This window comes from Oncorhynchus clarkii, chromosome 17, assembly GCF_045791955.1.
Source record: "Oncorhynchus clarkii lewisi isolate Uvic-CL-2024 chromosome 17, UVic_Ocla_1.0, whole genome shotgun sequence".
Lineage (NCBI taxonomy): Eukaryota > Metazoa > Chordata > Actinopteri > Salmoniformes > Salmonidae > Oncorhynchus > Oncorhynchus clarkii.
Window position 1 is genome coordinate 59,785,596 of NC_092163.1, and position 21,147 is coordinate 59,806,742.

The window sequence follows — 21,147 nt, forward strand, 5'->3', positions numbered from 1 at the left end:
AGAGTGAAGGAAAAGCAGCCAACAAGTGCTCAGCATATGTGGGAACTCCTTCAAGACTGTTGGAAAAGCATTTCAGGTGAAGCTGGTTGAGAGAATGCAAAGAGAGTGCAAAGCTGTCATCAAGGCAAAGGGTGGCTACTTTGAAGAATATCAAATATATAATATATTTTGATTTGATTAACATTTGTTTGGTTACTACATGATTCCATATGTGTTATTTCATAGTTGATGTCTTCACTATTGTTCTACAATGTAGAAAATAGTACAATTAAAGAAAAACCCTTAAATGAATAGGTGTTTCCAAACTTTTGACTGGTACTGTAGCTCTGGTCCACACTTTGTCTGGTCCATGGCATAGCTAATAACTCTAGTCCATGGCATAGCTAATAACTCTGGTGCAGGGCATAGCTAGCAGCTAGTAATCTCTGGTTCACACTAGCGCTGGTCTAGCTCTGGTCCAGGGCGTAGCTAGGAGCTAGCTAGCTCTGGTCCGACCTAGCTCTGGTCCAGGAAGTATCAAGTAGCTAGCTAGCTTTTTATGTAATTTCACCACCCGTGTTGTTGGTGGCGGTAATGCACCATCCTGTCTGGCACCCTTCGGCATCCTGTCTCAGCTCATCCTGTCACAGCGTCTGTGCCCTAAGAAGGTATCTGCTGGATGTAGGTAGGCTTACCATGTCTCACTGCCAAGGGAGGCGATAGACAGAGTGGAAGATGCAACCATCTTTGTGATTGCCTGAGTAGCCACGGAGGTAAGAAGGTGATTTCCTGAATAAAGGTGCAGTGTAATCACTGACGACTGCAATCATGTGCTCAAGACCAAAGACGACAAATTTGACAAGAAAATCCACTTCGGCTCAATGTCAATTTGCATTTAAATTATAATTATATATAATTGTTTGGGCACAAATTTCACATCCCATATCATGCACGTCTGTTCCCTTCCTTCTCATCCGAAACACCATCACCAACTAACTTATAACAGCCTAGTAGTCTGTTATTATCCCCACTTTTTTCTTACATATCCATGTTGGCAGGCAACTACCTGGAGAACAAAGTCATACGGGTGTGAGAAGAGACTAACAGGTAGGAAACACGTTTCTTGAATCCTTGAATAATAACTCAAAGGCAGGAAAAATATCGACATCAACATTACTGTAATGAGCTACTGGAGGTATGGCTGAGGCAAAGATATATTGCCTAATCGCTGTAATTCACAGAAATGTATAAACAAACAAACAAACATGGTAAATGCGGTTACATGAAATGATAGGAGAATGTGCCCTAGTGGGCTAAACCGGCAAGGTGGCTTGTTAGACAAAAGGGGAAGTGGGGGTCGACTAAGAAGTCACTACAGAGTGATAATTATAACAATTGAAATGCTAATCCTTTACACACAATTGCAATCAATATATATATATATATATATTTACGCTCAGTGTGTCATCTTGATCGCTGGTGAAAAGCTTGTATCTTTCGTAGAATTGTCCATCTCTCTCCCTCTCTGTCTTGGTTAGAGGGGATAGTTCAAAGTGACATTCGTTATAGATGGATGTTTCGGCGGTTGTCGTTCTTCGCGTTCAATGGTACCGAATTCCTAGCTGCAGACTAGTAATTAGTATCAAAGACTTGTTCTTAATTCTGTCGGCATCGATAGTCTAAGAGTTTAACCACGTGGTATGGTTAAAAGATTCAGCAATGGTCTACAACTTTTGTCCTCCTAATGGAGAAAAACAAGGTCTGCAACCTTTAGCCATCCCGTAATTGAGGTAAGCTTGGTCTCCTGATAATTTCTCAAAGTTGGGTTTTATTCGGAATGGCAGAAGGGGGCTGTCCCAGGATGTCTGACCCTAACTGAGCTCAGGGGCGGTCCTCTGATTTAGTTCAAATCAAAAGGGAATTGTATTTTTCTTCATTAAACAGTCCACAATCATATTACACAATTATACAAACAGTATCATACTCACTCATTCATCTTATACAACAATTAGATGTAAACCTCATATCTGAGGCTATTATATAAACAGCGTTATGGTAATGTGGCCACACCGTCTCCCATGAGCTTTCCCAATCAGAGTGCACACATGATGGCCTCATCCTAACACGTAGCTACAAAATTGTAATGTGATATGTGAAGGCCTCCCTACTTGTTACAGTTTAGCTATTGTAAAGCACCGGCAGACATTTTTCAACTAACATTTACATGGCGATACTTCATTAATTCTCAATTTGGAAGTTACCTTTGTCTTCACAACTCCCATCACTAGTTGCAGGTGGGACGTTGGAATTTAGAAAATGCTCCATTATGAAATGTATACATTTTCTTGCTCCATGAAGTGTATCCAAAACTGTGTCCAATTCTGATCTTCTCTCATTGATCAAGACAGGTTAGTGTTATTCAAAGTGACGCTTGATTTCTGAGTCATGATGTGCAGCACTTTGGGATGGACACTCACCTGTCTTGATCAATGAGAGAAGATCTGAAATAGACAATATGGCGGCATACATATTATATTGTTGGATTATCTCATGAAGCAAAAATGTATTTAATTTCATAACGTCCAACGTTCCTCCTGCAACTAGCGATGGGAGTTGAGAAGATACCAGTGACTTCCAAGTTGAGAATTAAGGAAGTATCGCCATGTAAAGGTTAGTTGAAAAACATGCTGCCAATGCATTACATTAGCTAAGATGTGATAGTATGAAAGCATTCACATATCATGTTACAATTCTGTACATCACACAAATAGGCCTACACAATAGTTGCCTACATTATTCGAAAAAAGGGGACCCAAAAGGTTTTTTGCTGTCCGCATAGGAACACTCTTTTTGGTTCCAGGTAGAACCCTCTGTGGAAAGGTTTCTACATGGAACCCCAAAAGGTTCTTCAAAGAGTTATCCTATGCGGACAGCCAAAAAACCTTTTGGATCCCTTTTTTCTAATAATGTAGGCAACTATTGTGTAGACACTTTTTTTCTAAGTAGCCGTAGGATATATGGCAGGGGTATAGACAACCCTGTTCTTGGAGTGCCACAGGTACTCCTACAATCCTGCAGTAGCCACGCAGAATGTAATGTTTCTGCATTTCTGTGACTGCTTTAATTTGAAAATTATTCAAAACATGTATCTACTGGAATATACAGTAATGCATAGCCTAGAGCAGGGGTATTCAAATCTTACCCAACAAGGACCAGACTACTGCTGGTTTTCTGTTCTACCTGATAATTAATTGCACCCGCCTGGTGCCCCAGGTTTAAATCAGTCCCTAATTAGAGGTGAAGAATGATTTGGTAACCATGGTACAGAATTTCATTTTAGGGGCCTACAGTGCCTAAACGTTTGAAACTATGTAGGCTACAGGTCTACAGCACAGAGTGTAAGTGAGAGACAAAATAAAAACAATGCAGGCAGACATTAACACTTGTAAGCACATCTGTGTAAATTTCTTATAGTGTTTCTGTGAATAGTAATGAGACACATAAGAGATCCCTAGGGGTAGTGTGTAGTAGCACAGAAGAGACGCCAATTCCCATCACTGGTGGCTTTGGGTGGCTAAGCTCTTTGTCAAAGGATTGAAGCAGCACATTCCAGAGAGGATAAAGGAGATTGAAAGGTGAAATTAGAAGGTGAAATTGAACACATATCTCATTTTTGGAAGGGTGATCCTTTTACTTAGTGGTAAGGCAAAGAATATATCTAAAAGTAGCTGACACACATCTCCAGAATTCAGTTCAGTTGTAGGCCTACCTGGTTTAAAGGGTTGACCAACAATCATTCATATCCCCAGGCAAGACGACTAACAAAAAAACAAGGAGCCCCATCATTGCTCAGACAGATCATTGCTCAACTCTCCTTTTGCTCATCCTACTATCTATCTCTTTTCCCACCCACTTCCCTCACTTATTTTTCCCCAACCCCCTTCCCCCACCTCTAAATGTTTTCTTTTCCCCCGCTTCCCCAAATCAGATATGACCAATTATCTTCCAGTATCAGATTGCTGTTGTGCCCAATCAGATCAAGTAACATTTTTGCTAGCATTGAATGGGATTAAGAGTGAAAGAGACTGAAGAGATGCCAACTGGTTAATGTGATTGGGAATGAAGGCCTTTGTCTCCAATCGGATTAACAGCAGAAATACAGAGTGGGGATAAATGTCATCCCCTGGGCACCATGCATTGGACCTCCGCTCCTTTGTTGCTCTGCCACTGACATTGACGTACACTAAGCCCCATGTTGAGACATGACCAGAAACAACACTAACAGGATAGGCAGGGTTGAAGGGCATCACAATAAGCATATGGGATGATACATTTAAAGGCTTCTACCATGCAACAGGACATATATTGACTTACAATAATCAAAAGGTCATGAATGACTTGATTTATGCTCATTACATTTTTGCTGTCATTAACCAGGTTTCCATCCAACGTTTTTAAGAGACTAATGTACACATTGCATAAAAAAATGTCACGACAGGCCTGGTGGAAACAGCAAATTTGTCAACAAACTTTCCAAATGTCTACAAAACAAATACGCTAGATGAGGTGGGATCTTTGTGCCTATAAATATTAATTATGCAAGAAATGGCGATGGAAATTCCTTTATGCACAAATATTGATATAATAATCATCATATCGAAGTAAACTTGGAGTCACGTGATGATATGTTATGTGGTCCTTCCACTACGACTCATTGGGAAATAATGCAGTTTATTGGGCTACAGATAAGGTATGATGAACTTTACAAGGTGGTGAAAGTGCACGCGGTGATTGATGCTCCTCGCCAATAAATATCAAGATTCTTATTATGGAGACATGATGATCGATGCTTGGCTGCCTTTTGACAAATAATCTTGCTCATTTGTCCATAATAATCTCATCACGTAGGCTATTTTACGCACACTGTATGTCAAGCTGTTGGCTAGAGCGCACATGACAAGACCAGAGGGGGCACATGAGCAATATAACTCAACGTTTTTTTGTTGACAAAACCATCAGTAGAGTTGGAAATGCCATGGAAACCCATTTAACTTTTTTTTTTATTCGGTACATGGGAATTTAACTGCAAAAGGTATTTTATGGGTCTCCCGAGTGGCACAGCGGTCTAAGGCACTGCATCGCAGTGCTAGAGTCGTCACTATAGATCCAGGTTCGATCCCGGGCTGTGTCACGAACGGGAGACCCATGAGGGGGTCATGTTGGCGGGGTCATGTTTCGGAGGACGCATGGCTCTCGACCTTCCCCTCTCCCGAGTCCGTACGGGAGTTGCAGCGATGGGACAAGACTGTAACTACCAATTGGATATCACAAAATTGGGGTAAAAAAAAGGGGGTAAAAAGTGTTTAATATACACTGTCATCACGCACAGCCTTTTATTCACAACAGGTCAATTTGATGGAAACCCATCTCTGGCAAAATGCAGATTTTGTTTTTATGCAGATTTTTGAATGTTCGTATGAAAATCTGTCACTAATTGGATGGAAACCTAGCTACAGTAGTGAGTACATCCCCTATAGCATGTCACCATCTTAATTCATGTATTTATAGGCACAACCAAATGTATTGCCATTTTACATAACAGCTGTCCTTTCCCTCTGCACTACAAACTGTCCAAGAGTTTAGTCAGATACTGTGTGCTTGTCTTGTTTAATCATATTTACCTGTCTATAAGTGTACCTGGACTCCAGAGCAGATCACAACTTTTAGACTTGATGCAGTGTGAACTCCTCTCGGATCTTCTACAGTACCGCACTTTTCTTTACCTGCAGGGGCAGAGACCAGTACGGACAATAGGCTCCATGTAAATGGAAGAGAAATGCAAAGAGATTTGATATTCTGCTGAGGGTCTGGGCACCTTCCACCGCACTACGGTGGTGACCTTCATGACCTCTCCTTGAAAATCATTCGTCAGGTCTTCTCTCTGCAGCCCTCACACACACAGCCTGACCTCAGAGTGAACACATGCGCACACACACACACACACACACACACACACACACACACACACACACACACACACACACACACACACACACACACACACACACACACACACACACACACACACACACACACACACAGAATTACAACTGAGGAGCCATTGGTTCTGTCAGCATCACCACTCTCTCTATTCCTCCTGCTCTTCTTTTCGGAAAGTATCAAGGACTCAAGGAACAGTCAGAGATGACTGGATGAACTCGGTGTGTTTTTGTAGGTCACTTGACTTTCAATGTGGGAGAACACTGACCTGAATACAGTACAGGGTTGCTTTATAAGACAATGTGAACATGTAATTTTGCTATGACTTTAGGAAGTGAGAGTCGTGCTTGTATTCATATCCCACTTCCAGAACTATATTGTGTAACACTGCTATATAACACTAAATGAATGTCAATGAGGACAGGAATACATCCTGGAGCATGGCTGTTCTAGACAGTACTTTTCCTAAACGCTATTTTAAGTCATTTTCAAATCCTAATTAGAACTTGCTAAATAGATATAGACCTGTGCATTCTCAACATGATACAAGAGCCTGTGTGTGTGTTAGATGGGCACAATTAATGATGCACACAACACACTGAACAACACGATACACGGTGGACATGCTGGGGAAATACAGGATAGAGAAATTAACACAGGTCTATGGCTGTTTAATTCAACATTAAGCAAAGAGAATCCAATCAACTAAGGTATTGCTGGGGTATGAATAAACAGTGTATCATTGATGCCAGTTCTCTTGCATCCCTGTCCACAAATCTCCAAATGAAGTTTGGAACCAGGGAAAGCTGCGGATAAGTATCACTGATATATTCATCCACACTGGTTTTATTGGATGTTAAAGTGCTATTGTGAAGACAAACTAGAGGGATGTATAGAGAGCTAGGAACATCAAAAGGATGCTTAAAGAAAAGCTCAACTCAAAAACGATATATTTTTTCATTAGTCCACTGTTGACACAGTCCCAAAACGTTTTGCATGTCAGCAGTCAAGTTCTCAGGATATTGGACTTTCAAGAAGCAAAGTGTCACCAACATTTTGCATCATAATGACTTTTCCTTTAAGGAGAAAGTATTGAAGATATACAGTAGAAGGCTGCATGCAGTAGCATGTATAATTCTTGAGCTGTCTTGTGATTAAGGTGGGCGAAGTGTGTGTATGATTCATCGAGAATAATTTAAACCGAGCACATCCAAATCTGGGAGAGCACCTGGCACATACTGCCATGGACCCTTTTTTTTGCATCAGTTTCGGGTTAGGGTTCAAATAACTTGCAGCTCCAAGTAGGTGTACTGTTAAGTTCAGCAAAGGTTCATAGGAGTAGGTGTACTGCTTAGTTCAGCAGGGGTTCATAGGAGTAGGTGTCCCGTGAGTGTTAGACAAGAAGATTTCTCTGTTTACTTAATTATTTATTTTTGCAGAGGAGACAGATGGTACACATTGCAAGGAGGAGCCATGTGACATCCCTAAACAGCACCACTGAGAACCAGATCATTAAAATGTATTTAATCAAATTCGGCATATTAAAAAACCATCTGGTCACTTCTGGACTCCCACTGTTCCCACAACCTCCACCTCTGGATGGTCTGAGAAGACTAACAGAGGGTCAGAGGGTGTGAAGTGTCTGAAATGTCTAGTAACATAAGTCCATACATTCAGACGTCCACACATTCAGATGTAGTCAATGTAGTTGAAACTTAGTTAAGGTTAATGCATAGTTCAAGCAATTGCATACAGTGCATTCGGAAAGAACTAATTTTGTTACATTACAGCCTTATTCTAAAATGGATTAAATTAGAACACAGCCAATACAACGCAGGAGTGGCTTTGGGACAAGTCTCTGAATGTCCTTGAGTGGCCCAGTCAGAGCCTGGACATGAACCCTGTCTAACATTTCTGGAGAGACCTGAAAATAACTGTGCAGCAACTCTCCTCATCCAACCTGACAGAGCTTGAGAGGATCTACAGAGAAGAATGAGAGAACCTCCCAAAATACAGGTGTGCCAAGCTTGTAGCGTCATACCCAAGAAGACTCAAGGCTGTCATCGCTGTCAAAGATATTTCTACAAAGTCCTGAGTAAAAGATCTGAATACTTATGTAAATGTAATATTTCAGTTTTTATTTGTTAATAAATTAGCAAAAAAATCTAAAAACCTGTTTTAGCTTTGTCATTATGGGGAATTGTGTGCAGATTGATGAGGGGGAAAACTATTAATATATTTAATCCACTTTAGAATAAGACTGCAATGTAACAAAATGTGAAACAATTCAAGGGGTCTGATTACTTTCCGAATGCACAGTAGATTTGTAGTGTACCATGTAAATAGGTATAAATTGGCTACAAAGAGTTTACATTAAAGCTGTTATAGCACTGTTATATATTATCTTATAGCTGTTCCTGAGTTGTATGAGACCATTTGTAAACAAACTCATAAGCCCAGTGTTTCTGACTAATTTCATCAAACAGTAATTCTAGAGTGAGAGCAGGATTCAACATACTTAATCAAGCTTTATTGCAAATCTAATGTTTGCACTAAATATACATTTGTAAAGACAAACTGAAAACAGGTTTCAGTTGTAATAACTAGGCCTACTTGTACTGTGTTAGAACTGTACATGTATGGTCTATATCCAAGCTGTATCACAACCGCCCGTGATTGGGAGTCCCATAGGGCGGCGCACAACTGGCCCAGCGTCGTCCGGGTTTGGCCGGTGTAGGCCGTCATTTAAATAAGAATTTGGTCTTAAGTGACTTTCATAGTTAAATAAAGGTTCAATTAAAAAAGACTTTGTAAGGACAGGATGTATGTTATATAGGCCATGCCTTTGTGACTACGTTCATTGGGTTTATTTTATAAAGACTAAGCTTTATTTACGAATGACACCGCCTCACAACACAACGTCTACATCAGTCTGTCACACCCAGTAAAATACAATACAATCATTACTGTCCAAGCGTGTAGACTTCAGCATTCTCTCTGACTCTTCCCATACACTGAATGGTGGGACTGTGCCGCTGTTACACTGTCACTTTGTTTTCACAATCGTTAAAAAAAGTGTACATCCCCAGGGTTTGACGCTGAACGAGAGTGAGAAGCCAACTGGGCCTTTTTGAGGAGTTTAGACTGAAAGTGAAGAAGAGGAGAGGGATTTTGTGTTTTTCTGGTTATTCATCATGGGAAAGGTATAGGCTAATATGGCCAGAACAGACCTTCAATCATCCATATTGGAACACATTATATAACCATACATGCTGATAGACTAAAAGCACACATAGTTCTGGTGGATCTTTATGATTAAAAGGCCCGTATTGCAGCTGTCAGTCACCAGCATACTTGAAGGGGACACTGGCCTCAGTGTAGAAATTAAACAAAAAAGTCAGCAATGACAATAGTAACAGCATCAGAGACTATTATTAGGTTTAAAAAAAAAAATAATCCATGAAAGTTGAGTTAAATACAAAAAATGGCCATGTCAAATAGACCTACAATTGTCTATTAATTTCCGTTGTATAATCTCCGTCTGCAATTTCAAGGTTGGATCTTTACATAACACTACATGCCCATGAAACGTAACTCTCTGAAAAACTGTTTGGCACATTATTTCGCGCTAAAAATGTGTCTATAGTGAACAGTTCTGTAATGAAACAATGTTAAAGAGACCACCGCGTTGCGTGGACAAGACAAAGCTCCATCATATTCGTCTTAACTAGTTAGAAACGCATCCGTGTATTGAACGCACGTAGTTTGCTTTCGCTCACAGCGAAATATTACGTAGGCCTATTATCCACAATTAGGTTGTCAGATCTTTGAACTGACCGGTGACTGTAGCCTAATGCACATTCATTGACATGTTTCCTATCAAATAAACATTATAAACGTCGGGACAAGTAAAATATTTTAGCTAATCATCTTCATTCGCTTACAATTCTTAAATCAATACATTCAATCAATACAGCTAAAACGTATAACAATATAGCTGCATTATTTCGTCCTCGTTGCATGAAATGAAAATGACAGGAGCACTCACCTTCCGTGTCTGAGACAGTCTTGATAACCCGAATGATCTATGGGTAGTGCAGTTCTGGTGATGCACAATGGTTCTGGAAGTGCCTCTCTAGCATGTTAATGTGACTACAAGTTCCACAATGAGTGTAGCCACATGCGCTTATATGTACCTTCTGAATCTCTAAAACGTCATACATTGGGCGCGTTTGAGCGGATCCCTTTTGTCAAGTCGTTGACCAACCTTTCAAAATGGGTTGCATTATGGATAAAAATGTCCGACTTGCGCTTACTTGTCGACTACATGAACTTTACAAAATTAATGTGATCAAAGTTCATGAAGTTTTGACTGCATGTTCTGCAGTTGCTCTTCGCCAACTTCATCCTACAGCCATCGCCTGCAATGTGTGAAGCTCTATTGTCAACCAATCACAAGTATGAGTAGCTGCAGCCCAATATGGCGACCGGACTATTGGGGAGTGGGTGTGTCGAAAGGAGTGGGTGTTTGGAAAGCGATTCAGATAATTGGGCAGATTTGTTGGCACTCAAGACCGTTTTGCTTGGCTGATTGGGCTGCACTACGAGTCGATAGTCAGCCGGCGACCAGTGCTGAGTGTTGTGCCTGCCGATTTGATGTGCTTCCTAATGGGTATCATGGTTGTGTCGCCGGCGGTAGATATTGTGGCGATTTTTTTCTCTCACATGATTTTATTTCAAGTAGGATAGCAGCCTACACAAGAAATAACTCATATTTATAACCGTCTAGGTGTCACATTGATACATATATCCTGGACTAACTGGTGCCCCAGCGCATTGACTGTTATTTTACTGCTGCTCTTTAATTACTTGTTTAAAAAAAGATATATATATATTATCTATTTTTTACTTAACACTTATTTTTCTTAAAACTGCATTGTTGGTTAAGGGCTTGTAAGTAAGCATTTCACTGTAAGGTGAAATACCTGTTGTATTCGGGCATGTGACAAATACAATTTGATTTGATTTCTATACAGTCTACTACTCAATGGGGAGGGCATGAACCCTTTGCTCTGCATTGACAAGCACTACTGTCCAGCAACCGGAGTGGGAAGTAGCTAGTAGCCAATATCAGGGTGACAGTAGCAGTAAGCACACGCATACAACGCATGAAGCAACAGTACACCCATCATCAATACTTTTAATACAAAATAAACAGTCATCAGTTTTACAACTGAACATTTAAAATGATTTGTGTAAAACTAACAGTGAAATACGACTCAGACTCATCCTCTATCTTTAAAACATCAGTCCAAACTCTCGCAGTACAGTAGCTCAATGTAATAGTTGTATGGTAACGGAAGACAAAAACACAGCTCAATCAAAAACGTCTAACCTAATAGCAGAGCACTTTTGACACAACTCCTTTCCACACACCCGCTACTTTCCTTTCAACACACCCAGTTCTTTGCACACACCCACTACTTTCCTTTCAACACACCCACTTCTTTGCACACACCCACTATGTTCCTTTCAACACACCCACTTCATTGCACACACCCACTACTTTCCTTTCAACACACCCACTTCTTTGCACACACCCACTACTTTCCTTTCAACACACCCACTTCTTTGCACACACCCACTACTTTCCTTTCAACACACCCACTTTTTTGCACACACCCCCTACTTTCCTTTCAACACAGCCACTGCTTTGCACACCCCCACTTCTTTCCTTTCAATACACCCACTTCTTTGCACACACCCACTATGTTGCTTTCAACACACCCACTTTTTTGCACACACCCACTACTTTCCTTTCAACACATCCACTTCTTTGCACACACCCACTACTTTCCTTTCAACACACCCACTCACCCATACTCCGGTCGGCATTCTGGGATGCTGCTACACCCTTCTCACCAACCATTAGGGTGTTTTTGTTTCACCCATGCGAATGTGACCATAGATATGACTGAAACAGGAACCAACATTGCCGCGATTCATGGATTACAGTGAATATATATATACAAATGAATGTGACATTTGAGGCTCTCTTTCACTAATTGATTGTACAATGTACACATAATATTTCAGTTTGTGGGTGTGTGTTATTGGGGGTTGGAGATGTTTATTTTTGACATTATAAAGAAAAACATATAAACAATTGCAACACTGCCATGTTGATCTGTTTGATAATTCAAAAGAGGTTTATTATTGGAAGATGTATTATGACTGATATCGGCTGAAAGCATTTTAATTTACTACCACTAATATCCAATTAACACAGAACATTAACTGGTAAACAGCAAGGTAGACGAGAGATAACCAGGGAAGAGCCAGTCAGTAGAATGAAATATAGAATTCGAACCATCCCTCAAGGACTATAATTCAACATTACAGCACTACTAATTAAACACTCAGTTAAACTGACAGACCAGGGTGATTTTGGACTAATCTACATAGGTGAAAGAGAGAGTGTATTAGCAGCTGCAAAGTTTATGAAGCTTTTTATGTGGGTTTTAAATTGGTTGTTAGGAGACTAACCAAAAAACGCTTCATTGTCCATCAGATGCCACTCAGCAGAATACTTTTTGTCATAGAAGTCACAGTTTGGTTGAGTCCACTGTGTGCAGATGATTGAGAAGAAATGTATCGATTCACTGTTATACAGATGTCAGTGGGAAGATGTCAGGCAGGAATGATCCAACATCTTGGTATGACAGACTGAAATACAGTCAAATTGGTACCCTAGTCAGCAGAGTTTGCTGATTCTCCATCCAAGTGTCAAATATACTGCCTTTAAAAAAACTTCCAATTGAACCACCAGTAGAAGTTGTCTAATAATTCTATGAAAATATCTAAACTCTTCAGATGCTCATACATGTGTTAAATGAATTGCCAGAAGTTGACACCAGTTGCCTGAATTTTAGTTACAGTACATCTGTTATGCAATTATTATTATGGAAGCAGGTTCAAGTAGTGTCACCTTTTTGCCTTTACAAGTCAAGGACCAAACAATGTTTTGCTTAATCCTCTACAATCGTGGGAATGGATAGTGCTACATTTAAATGTTTATGTTATGCATATGCATAACCATGGTAGCAATTGAAAGGGAACAGTTTGGAGATTATATGAAAATTATTAGACTGAAGGTGAGAAGAACAGGTCACCTGAGACAAGACTGAATCCAAACATAACACTGTTGATTTTATGTGCGTTTTACATTTACTGTACTTTCCACCACATTTGTTGATAACGAAAATACTCTGGATATATTCAGTAACATGATAAGAACATTACTGGGAAATGTGGGGTAGATTCAACATAAGAAAAAACAATTTGAAGGGTTTGAGTGAGAGGACTAGCTGGTGTCTCCAAGTGGCCACACACCTCTTCAAAGCGTGCACAGTTCCTAAGTAATTTCAATGCACCTTTATGACTCAAAGCTCTCCTATCTGTGCAGTTGAGGAACTACCGCAAGCACACTTGTAGTTGTTTTGAATGGAACACAAATCTGCATCCTGGCCATCACACAATTACTGTTGTTACCTCAATCCAAAAACTATTATAAATCACAATCTGGTTCAGGAGGGCATAATTTGAAAGCTTGTTCTATTTCCAACATGACTAGCTAAGTTATAAAATATGATATTACAGTGTCAGGCTTCACAGTTCAAATTCAGGGAAACACATTTTAAATTTGGTGTGCATAGAAAGGAGTCATGAGTACGTTCAGGTTTGTGTGCTGTGGCAAATGTTCTTCACACTAGACAAACACAGGCTCATTCTGTTCAGAACAACACAATGCCTTGTAATCTTGTATCTGTACATCAAACATAGTGATCAAAAAAGTTGACACTGTATATGACATGAGTTTTATGCTATGAAATTGTGAAGTGCACATTTGGATTCACAGGTGTTTGGCTTGCTTGTATGACATCAAAGTTGTATTCATGATAATCCTCAATGTCTCATCTTTCAAAATACACAGAGTCCTCTTCATTTTCAGCTGTTCCCTCACTCAGACAACAACAAATGTGCAAAAGTTGCCCAAGCGCAGAGCCATATCCATGACGTCATACATAGCATGTTACTGTACAGCCACTGCATTCCAATTTAGGTGTTTATGAGTGCAAAAATCTGCCATTTTCAGGTACGAGTGTAAAGGGCTATGGTATATTTTTGCAACATAATACAGTTTGTCTTTAATGCATCATCTCTATTGTTTAGTCCCCTACATGTATAGCTCATAGTGAATGAGAATGTTTTTCCACTGCAATTGGCATTGTATTTTGTTGACAGTTTGCCAACATAATCGATTATATGTCAAAGCTGAAGCTGTGTAGCCTTTGTCAAGGCCATATTTGTTTGTTGTGGCTTTGTCCTGTGTGTGCTTGTTAGTTTTTACTCCCACACACCGAAGGGGTGTAGGCCTATAACATTGTACAAACAAATACAGTACGTTTTTTAAGGATATTTTTTTCAGGTGTGAATAATAATGTAAAACAGTAAAACAGATAGACATATAGACCAATAGATTATAGAACTATTTCCATTAATACATGTCAACATCAACAGTCAACATCATATGGTAATTTATATTTAATTCAACCTGCCTCTAAAACAGCTTTTTCAGATCGGCTACCAAGTTCCATTAAATGGCAATCTGCAGTTGCTACATCCATCTTATAAATGAATGAGTATAGCCTACCCATCGATTCTTGAAGAATATAAGGTATTGATGCCTCAGGAGCTTAGTTCAACTGTCGTACCCCATCAGAACCCAAAATATGAGCTTGTTTTACTCCTTTGTTCATAAACAATGTAAATGTAAACAAACAATGTAGCCTATATCCCCAAAACATGGTTAAAACTATAATATCGATATCATGGATGATCAGTCCCTATATCCATAGCTCTGCCCATGAGTTTGAGAGTGGGTAAATTTGTTCAGCCCCAGCTGTTTAATAAATCAGTGGCGGGTTGTCACTTTGTTATTGTTCGAAGTGCAGATTGCCCCTTTAAACTGTTGGCTATTGCTGAATAGTGAGCTAATACCCGGCGCTAGGATCCGGAGGAGTGAGCTCTGCATCTCTCAAGCTCCCTCTCCCCCCATCTCTCTCCCCTCCTCTCCTCGCCTTTTCTCCCAAGCCTGTTTTAAAGTCTCTGCCAGACTTCGATTCACACGCTACTTCCTGGATGGAGGAATGGAAAGCTTCCAGTGCCGCTCCAACTATTCCCTCTCTGTTTTCGCCAGCAGAACCGCTGCAGCTCTCGGATGCATGGACTAGCCTACTGCCACTAGCGTCTTCTGCTCATATCCCCTCGATTCTTGTTGAATGAACTGATTCAAGCTCGAAAGCTATATCTCTCCTAACTGACATGTTTTTCTTTGGGAGTATCAAGAAGCTGTTTGGAAGGAGGTTTTGAGAAGTAAAGACTGTTTTCTGGATGTTCCAGACAGCACTGAATATAATTCCACTAAACAGTCACTAGCCTACATTTAGCAGCATTTGCGCTGTTTTTACGCAGCGGACATTCATTATTTGATCAGACGGATAACTCAACAGTTGCCCTTTTTGCTCTCGATGTTCATTTTGTCATGCGGAGGCTACTGCAATCGTGTTGCTGGTGGATCTTGTCTCTGATCTTGTCTGCCTTCGTTCTCTTTTGGGCCGACTGCCATCCTGGTAAGTTTTTCGAAGTCGTATCTCAGTTTTCCAGGCTTGGCGATGACTTGAAAAGCCGTGGAGTAGTTCTAGGGAACATTAGTGCAATATGACTAAACTCAGCTCATACACGAGTGGCATATTAAGGACCTGTAATGTTGACGTGTTCAGTCTGTAACATAATGCTGTGCAAATTTGTTCTATGCGCCTTTTTCATAATTAGAATACACATTCAATCAGACACTAACCACGGTCAACTATATTATTTGGGATTATGGAAATTTAGATTTTGACGCGAAATGATTTGCTTTTTCATGGCTATTTTTTCGTGAATCTATTATATCTCCATTAGGCTACAGTCATTCTAAGGTGGTAAAACTCCCTTCCACTTTATCTTCATTAACTCGCGACGCCCATATATCACCAGGAAAAATCATGATAAGAATTAGTGTAACCAATATAGACTATTCTGTTCCAACAACTATCTGAAATGTATATACAATACTCAGAAATAGACTTGATAATTGACAGCGGATCGCCCATTCAACGAAACCGTTATCTCCCAACCGTGTGGCTACAGATCAGACAATACAAATCAACGGCGCTGCAAACATGTAGATTTATCTTTGTATGAGGCTATCTCACATTCCAAATGAGTTTAACTACAAGGTTATGGATTCACATTAAAGCATATAAAACAATCACCATTAGAGGGCAAGCAACAGCAGGTAATTGACACCCAACTACCCACATTTGCGGTCCATTTGACCCCGATAGAGAATTGTTTTATAACATATTATAGGTTTAGGCTACATCATTGAGTCTTGGCACAATGTTCCTATTCAGACTTGCCCAAAAGAAAACGAGAAAGTAACGATGACTGCCCGAATCAATGTGAATCTTGCTCGGGGAGAGCTTCGTCATTTGGAATGCTAAATAGATACATTCCTATAAATAATTGTCGATATTTGACTATGCTCGGACTAATAAAGGTCCTTGGAATTTGCGAATGTAGGCTATAACCTACTCGCACGGACGCTTAGATGATTCGCACCGCTGTCCCTATGGTTTCTTTGTAGAATTTGTATTTGGGTGACCTTGACTGAGTGGCACGCGAGTTTCCTCAAGCTTTTTAAATTTGATCTGATGACTGCACGTCCAAGATGTTTTTGTTTTTTTGTAGAATGAAATGATCACAACTTTGAATGAGATGAATTATACATGACGTCTTTTTCTGCTATATCGGCTTATTTGCAAGCCAAGAAACGAATTTTAATTCCCATGCAACCTTGATATGTAATTCAATTATTTTACATGGGATCCAATGTCTCTGAAGAGAGATTATGTAACATCTACAGGGAAAGTATGAAGTGCATTGCAAAGCATAACTTTGTAATGGTAATTTACATGCTGGAAATACATTGTGTGTGTGTCACATTTTATTGCTCTCTCTCTAGCTCTGTGTTGGTGATGATTCATTTATCATATTTTCTCTAACTCTAAAATATGAAAATATATATATTACTGTGCTGTGTGCTCCTTGCAAATCCAAAACAAAGTCTAGTCCGTCACCCCTGGTCTCTACCGTTTGGATTTTGTGAAACAAAACTTAGCCTACTTTACTGAGAAATCCACACTTCATACTTGATTTCTAATTTCTTCTGAAATTCCATCATAAAAGCTGAAGGAAACATGGTGTTGGATCCTTGTTAACCATTCTGATTCCTTTCATTTTGACTCGTCTCCCTTCTCACATTACATCTGATCGCTAATCTAGAGGGAAGTCAACCAGAGGGACGGAGATCAGTCAGAAGTGGGGGTCAAACTGCAAAGAAGAAGGATTAAGGGACAGAGGGAGGGATGGATATGGTACACACCCCTCCCCCATTTTTTGGTACTAGATAGGGGTTATTTGGCTTGTAACCATAGCAGAATCCTTTTTTGGTGTTATATAGAACCGTTTTTGAAGGTTCAATAAAGAATCATGCTCATAAGGTTCTACATGGAACCTGTATGGTGCTATAAAGAACCCTTTCCTATGGTTATATTAAGAACCATTAAAAAAAGTTATATTTGGCACCAAAAAAGGATTCCGCTATGGTTACAACCCTCTTTGGGGCTTTATAGAAGCTTTTTTATGGTTCTTTGTAGAACCTTTATGGTGAATGGTTATATAAATAGTGTTGCTCAATCTGAAAGGTTCTTTGTAGATCCTTTTGAAGAACCATACAGTTTTTATTTTTTTTAAAATTGTGGTTAGCCTTGTTATATTGTTAAAATTCCATAGGTGTTATTATTGTGTTAATTGACAAGTTGAATGAAGTGAGCTACCGCTGGAACAGCTGGGGGTCCCTGAGGAGAGAATTGAGAACCACTGACTGATTGAGTCAACTGTTTTCAATTGACACAAGGCCATACATGAGTCTTTCACATGACACCATTACTGGCCATAGTCATATACTGAACAAAAATATAAACACAACATGAAAAGGGTTGGTCCCATGTTTCATGAGCTGAAATAAAAGATAACAGACATTTTCCATACGCATAAAAAGCTTATTTAGCTCAAATTGTGTGCCCAAATTTTCTTACATCCCTGTTAGTGAACATTTTATCATTTGCCAAGATAATCCTTCCACCTGACAGGTGTGGCATATCAAGAAGCTGATTAAACAGCATGATACACAGGTACACCTTGTGCTGGGTACTATAAAAGGCCACTCTAAAATGTGCAGTTTTATCACTCAACACAATGGTACAATTGCATGCTCCCTCAAGTTTTGAGGGAACGTGCAATTGGCATGTTGACTGCACAAATTTCCACCAGAGCTGTTGCCAGATAACTGAATGTTCATTTTTCTACCATAAGCCACCTCCAACGTTGTTTTAGAGAATTTGGCAGTACATTCAACCACGTGTAACCACGCCAGCCGAAGACCTCCACATCCGACTTCTTCACCTGTGGGATCGTCTGAGACCAGCCACCCGGACAGCTGATGAAACTGGGTAGTTTTTCTGTCTGTAATAAAGCCCTTTTGTGGGGAAAAACTCATTCTGATTGGCTGGGCCAGGCTCCCCAGTGAGTGGGCCTGGCTCCTAAGTTGGCGGGCCCAGGCCCACCAATAGCTGCGCCCCTGCCCAGTCATGTGAAATCCATAGATTAAGGCCTCATGAATTTATTTAAATTGACTGATTTCCTTATATGAACTGTAACTCAGTTCAAATTTGTTGAAATTGTTGTGTTTATATTTTTGTTCAGTATATATAACATGCCTAACACAACACATTAGATCAACTGGAATGACACGGTTGCACAAAAGAGCTGTGAGCAAAGCATTCCTCAAAATATTCAAAAGAGCCACCACCCCCACTACATTTTAAAATGTCGGTAAAAGAGCAAATAATCCTTTTGTGAACTGTAAATAAGCATTGAAGACCTCAAAGGGTTCTTTGAGTCATTATGGTTCACATAGAACCATCACCCTTCCCAAAGAATCCTTCAGGAATTCTATTTTTTTTAGTGTGTAGCTCAGCAGTAGTGACAGAATTCAGAACAAGAGGAGGATGGAGTTGCATTAGAGGAGTGATGAATGCTTGAGGAACAGGACATTGTCACAGAAGGGCAAATGCACGCCCCAATGACTGGGACTGTCTCTCTCTCTCTTTCGCTCTCTGCTGATGTGCAGTGTGTCGAACATCAAGGTGTCAGCCTGCTGTATGCGACATTAGGGGTTGGGTGGGACTGGTAGCGAAAAGCTGAGTTTTATCGCTTCTGTATGTGTTGCTGCAAGCCGTTGTTTGACAAAAGTGATCGTTTTTAGTTATGACTAAAGTGATAGTAAGAGAGTGAAAGAGAATGCCAGTTCAAGGATAAAATATGTTATATTTCATCACCAATATTTTCTGTTGTGTATAGTTCAACTAGTTTAACTATTTTATTGGACTGTAATAGTTTATTACAAACTGTGAACTTTAACCCCTGAGCATTAAACATGCTTTAACTGTTCACAATACTCACACTCACATCTCCTTCAATGTCATGTCAATAGGTGGCAGGTAGCCTAGTGCTTAAGAGCGTTGGGCCAGTAACTGAAAGGTTGCTAGTTTGAATCCCGGAGCCAACTAGGTGAAAAATATGATGTGCCCTTGAGCAAGGAACATAACCCCAATCGCTCCTGTAAATCGCTCTGGGTAAGCGTGTCTGCTAAATGACTAAAATGTCAAAAGACCTCTGTAATCTCGGTTAACCCAGAACAAAGGTCTTGCATAATTGGATAGCTGCTTGATTAGGTTCTGGGTCCATACATGTTAAGAGAAGAGATGCTAGAATGAGGAGCGGAACCGAAACGAAGAGCTTCCCCCTTTCTCTTTGCAAGGTATGGGCAAGTCAATGGACCAAATGCCACCCCCCCCCCCCCCCCCTTCTGAAATTCGAAAACCTGATTTGTCTGTAATAACCACTGCTCATTGTCCTGCTCATCCCATTCAGTCCTGACAGATTATTCGGTTAATGTGCAGAATCTGTCTGGGAGGGATGACGTCTTCCACCAATACAGCCGAACACTGTAGACGGAGACGGACAACATAGCAACTCTATTATTCTTGTCAATATTCTGTGAAAGAGGCTGCTGCACTCTTCAGTTTCCCGTAAGGGCCAGTTTGCTGACTGTGCAGTGGGGCCGCACAAACATCTGTTTGGGATATAAAATGTGCTGAATATCCCTGCGGGGCGTCTCCTGCCATAGGGCACCGGCTCCAGCCTCCAGTCCCCAGCTTGGGTGTTAGTGTACTACTGAGTCTAGCCACAGCCAGGCAGCCAGGCAGCCAGGCTAGTAATGAAAGACAGAACACATTTCCCTGTCACTCACTTCTCCACCATTCAGCCCAAGGATACTAAAAGGAAAGACGGATGGAGAGAAAGAGATCAGTTTGGCCTTCGATCAGTCCCCTTGTCTGTGAAATTAATGTATGGAGTTCACAGAACAAGCTGAACAGAACAGGCATTGTAATCTTATGAGAAGCTCCTGAGCCAGCACATCTTTTCATTTTCCTCTCCTTTTTTATTTATTTATCTTCCCTTCATTGTCGTCTGGGGAGAGTGCAATTGTTTGAATCTGATAGAATGAAATAATGTGTTTATTATCCATTCTGAGCCGGGAGCGCCTTCAATTTCAAGTCGCAGTGTGCGATAGTAGGCTAAAGGTTGACATTTAGGGAGGATTGGATATGCTTTTGGCCTCAGTAACAACATTATCATTATCATTATCATCATCATCATCTCTCCCAGCACTGGCTATTATCTGCCTCTCGCACAGGCCGGAGCAGCTCTAATGTCCACCAGGTCACTTTATCAGTCACTGGGCCTGTCATCGTCACCAAGCTCCCCCTAATAGATTGATTAAAAGATATGGGGGGAAGCAGACAGTTAACTGCGTGGGACGCTGTCATGTTGCAGTTGCTTAGTGATTTTCTGCAGGGTTCTTGATGAAAGTGTGGT

At 40.4% G+C, this 21,147-nt stretch overlaps 2 protein-coding genes across 3 annotated transcripts in view; one reads left to right on the forward strand and one right to left on the reverse strand.

The window, feature by feature from the left end:
- LOC139371201 (bis(5'-adenosyl)-triphosphatase-like) overlaps positions 1-10,039 on the reverse strand; it is a 318,597-nt gene extending 308,558 nt beyond the window's left edge. The window contains exons 1-2 of the mRNA XM_071111386.1: positions 10,028-10,039; positions 5,661-5,762 (exon numbers count right to left, since the gene is read on the reverse strand). The gene's annotated coding sequence lies outside the window, so the exon portion shown is untranslated. The remainder of the gene's footprint in view (positions 1-5,660; positions 5,763-10,027) is intronic.
- A 5,208-nt stretch (positions 10,040-15,247) lies between these two features.
- LOC139371202 (receptor-type tyrosine-protein phosphatase gamma-like) overlaps positions 15,248-21,147 on the forward strand; it is a 301,567-nt gene continuing 295,667 nt past the window's right edge. For both annotated transcript variants that reach the window (XM_071111387.1, XM_071111388.1), the window contains exon 1: positions 15,248-15,671. In XM_071111387.1, the coding sequence (XP_070967488.1) occupies positions 15,584-15,671 (88 nt within the window). In that variant the 5' untranslated portion in view covers positions 15,248-15,583. The remainder of the gene's footprint in view (positions 15,672-21,147) is intronic.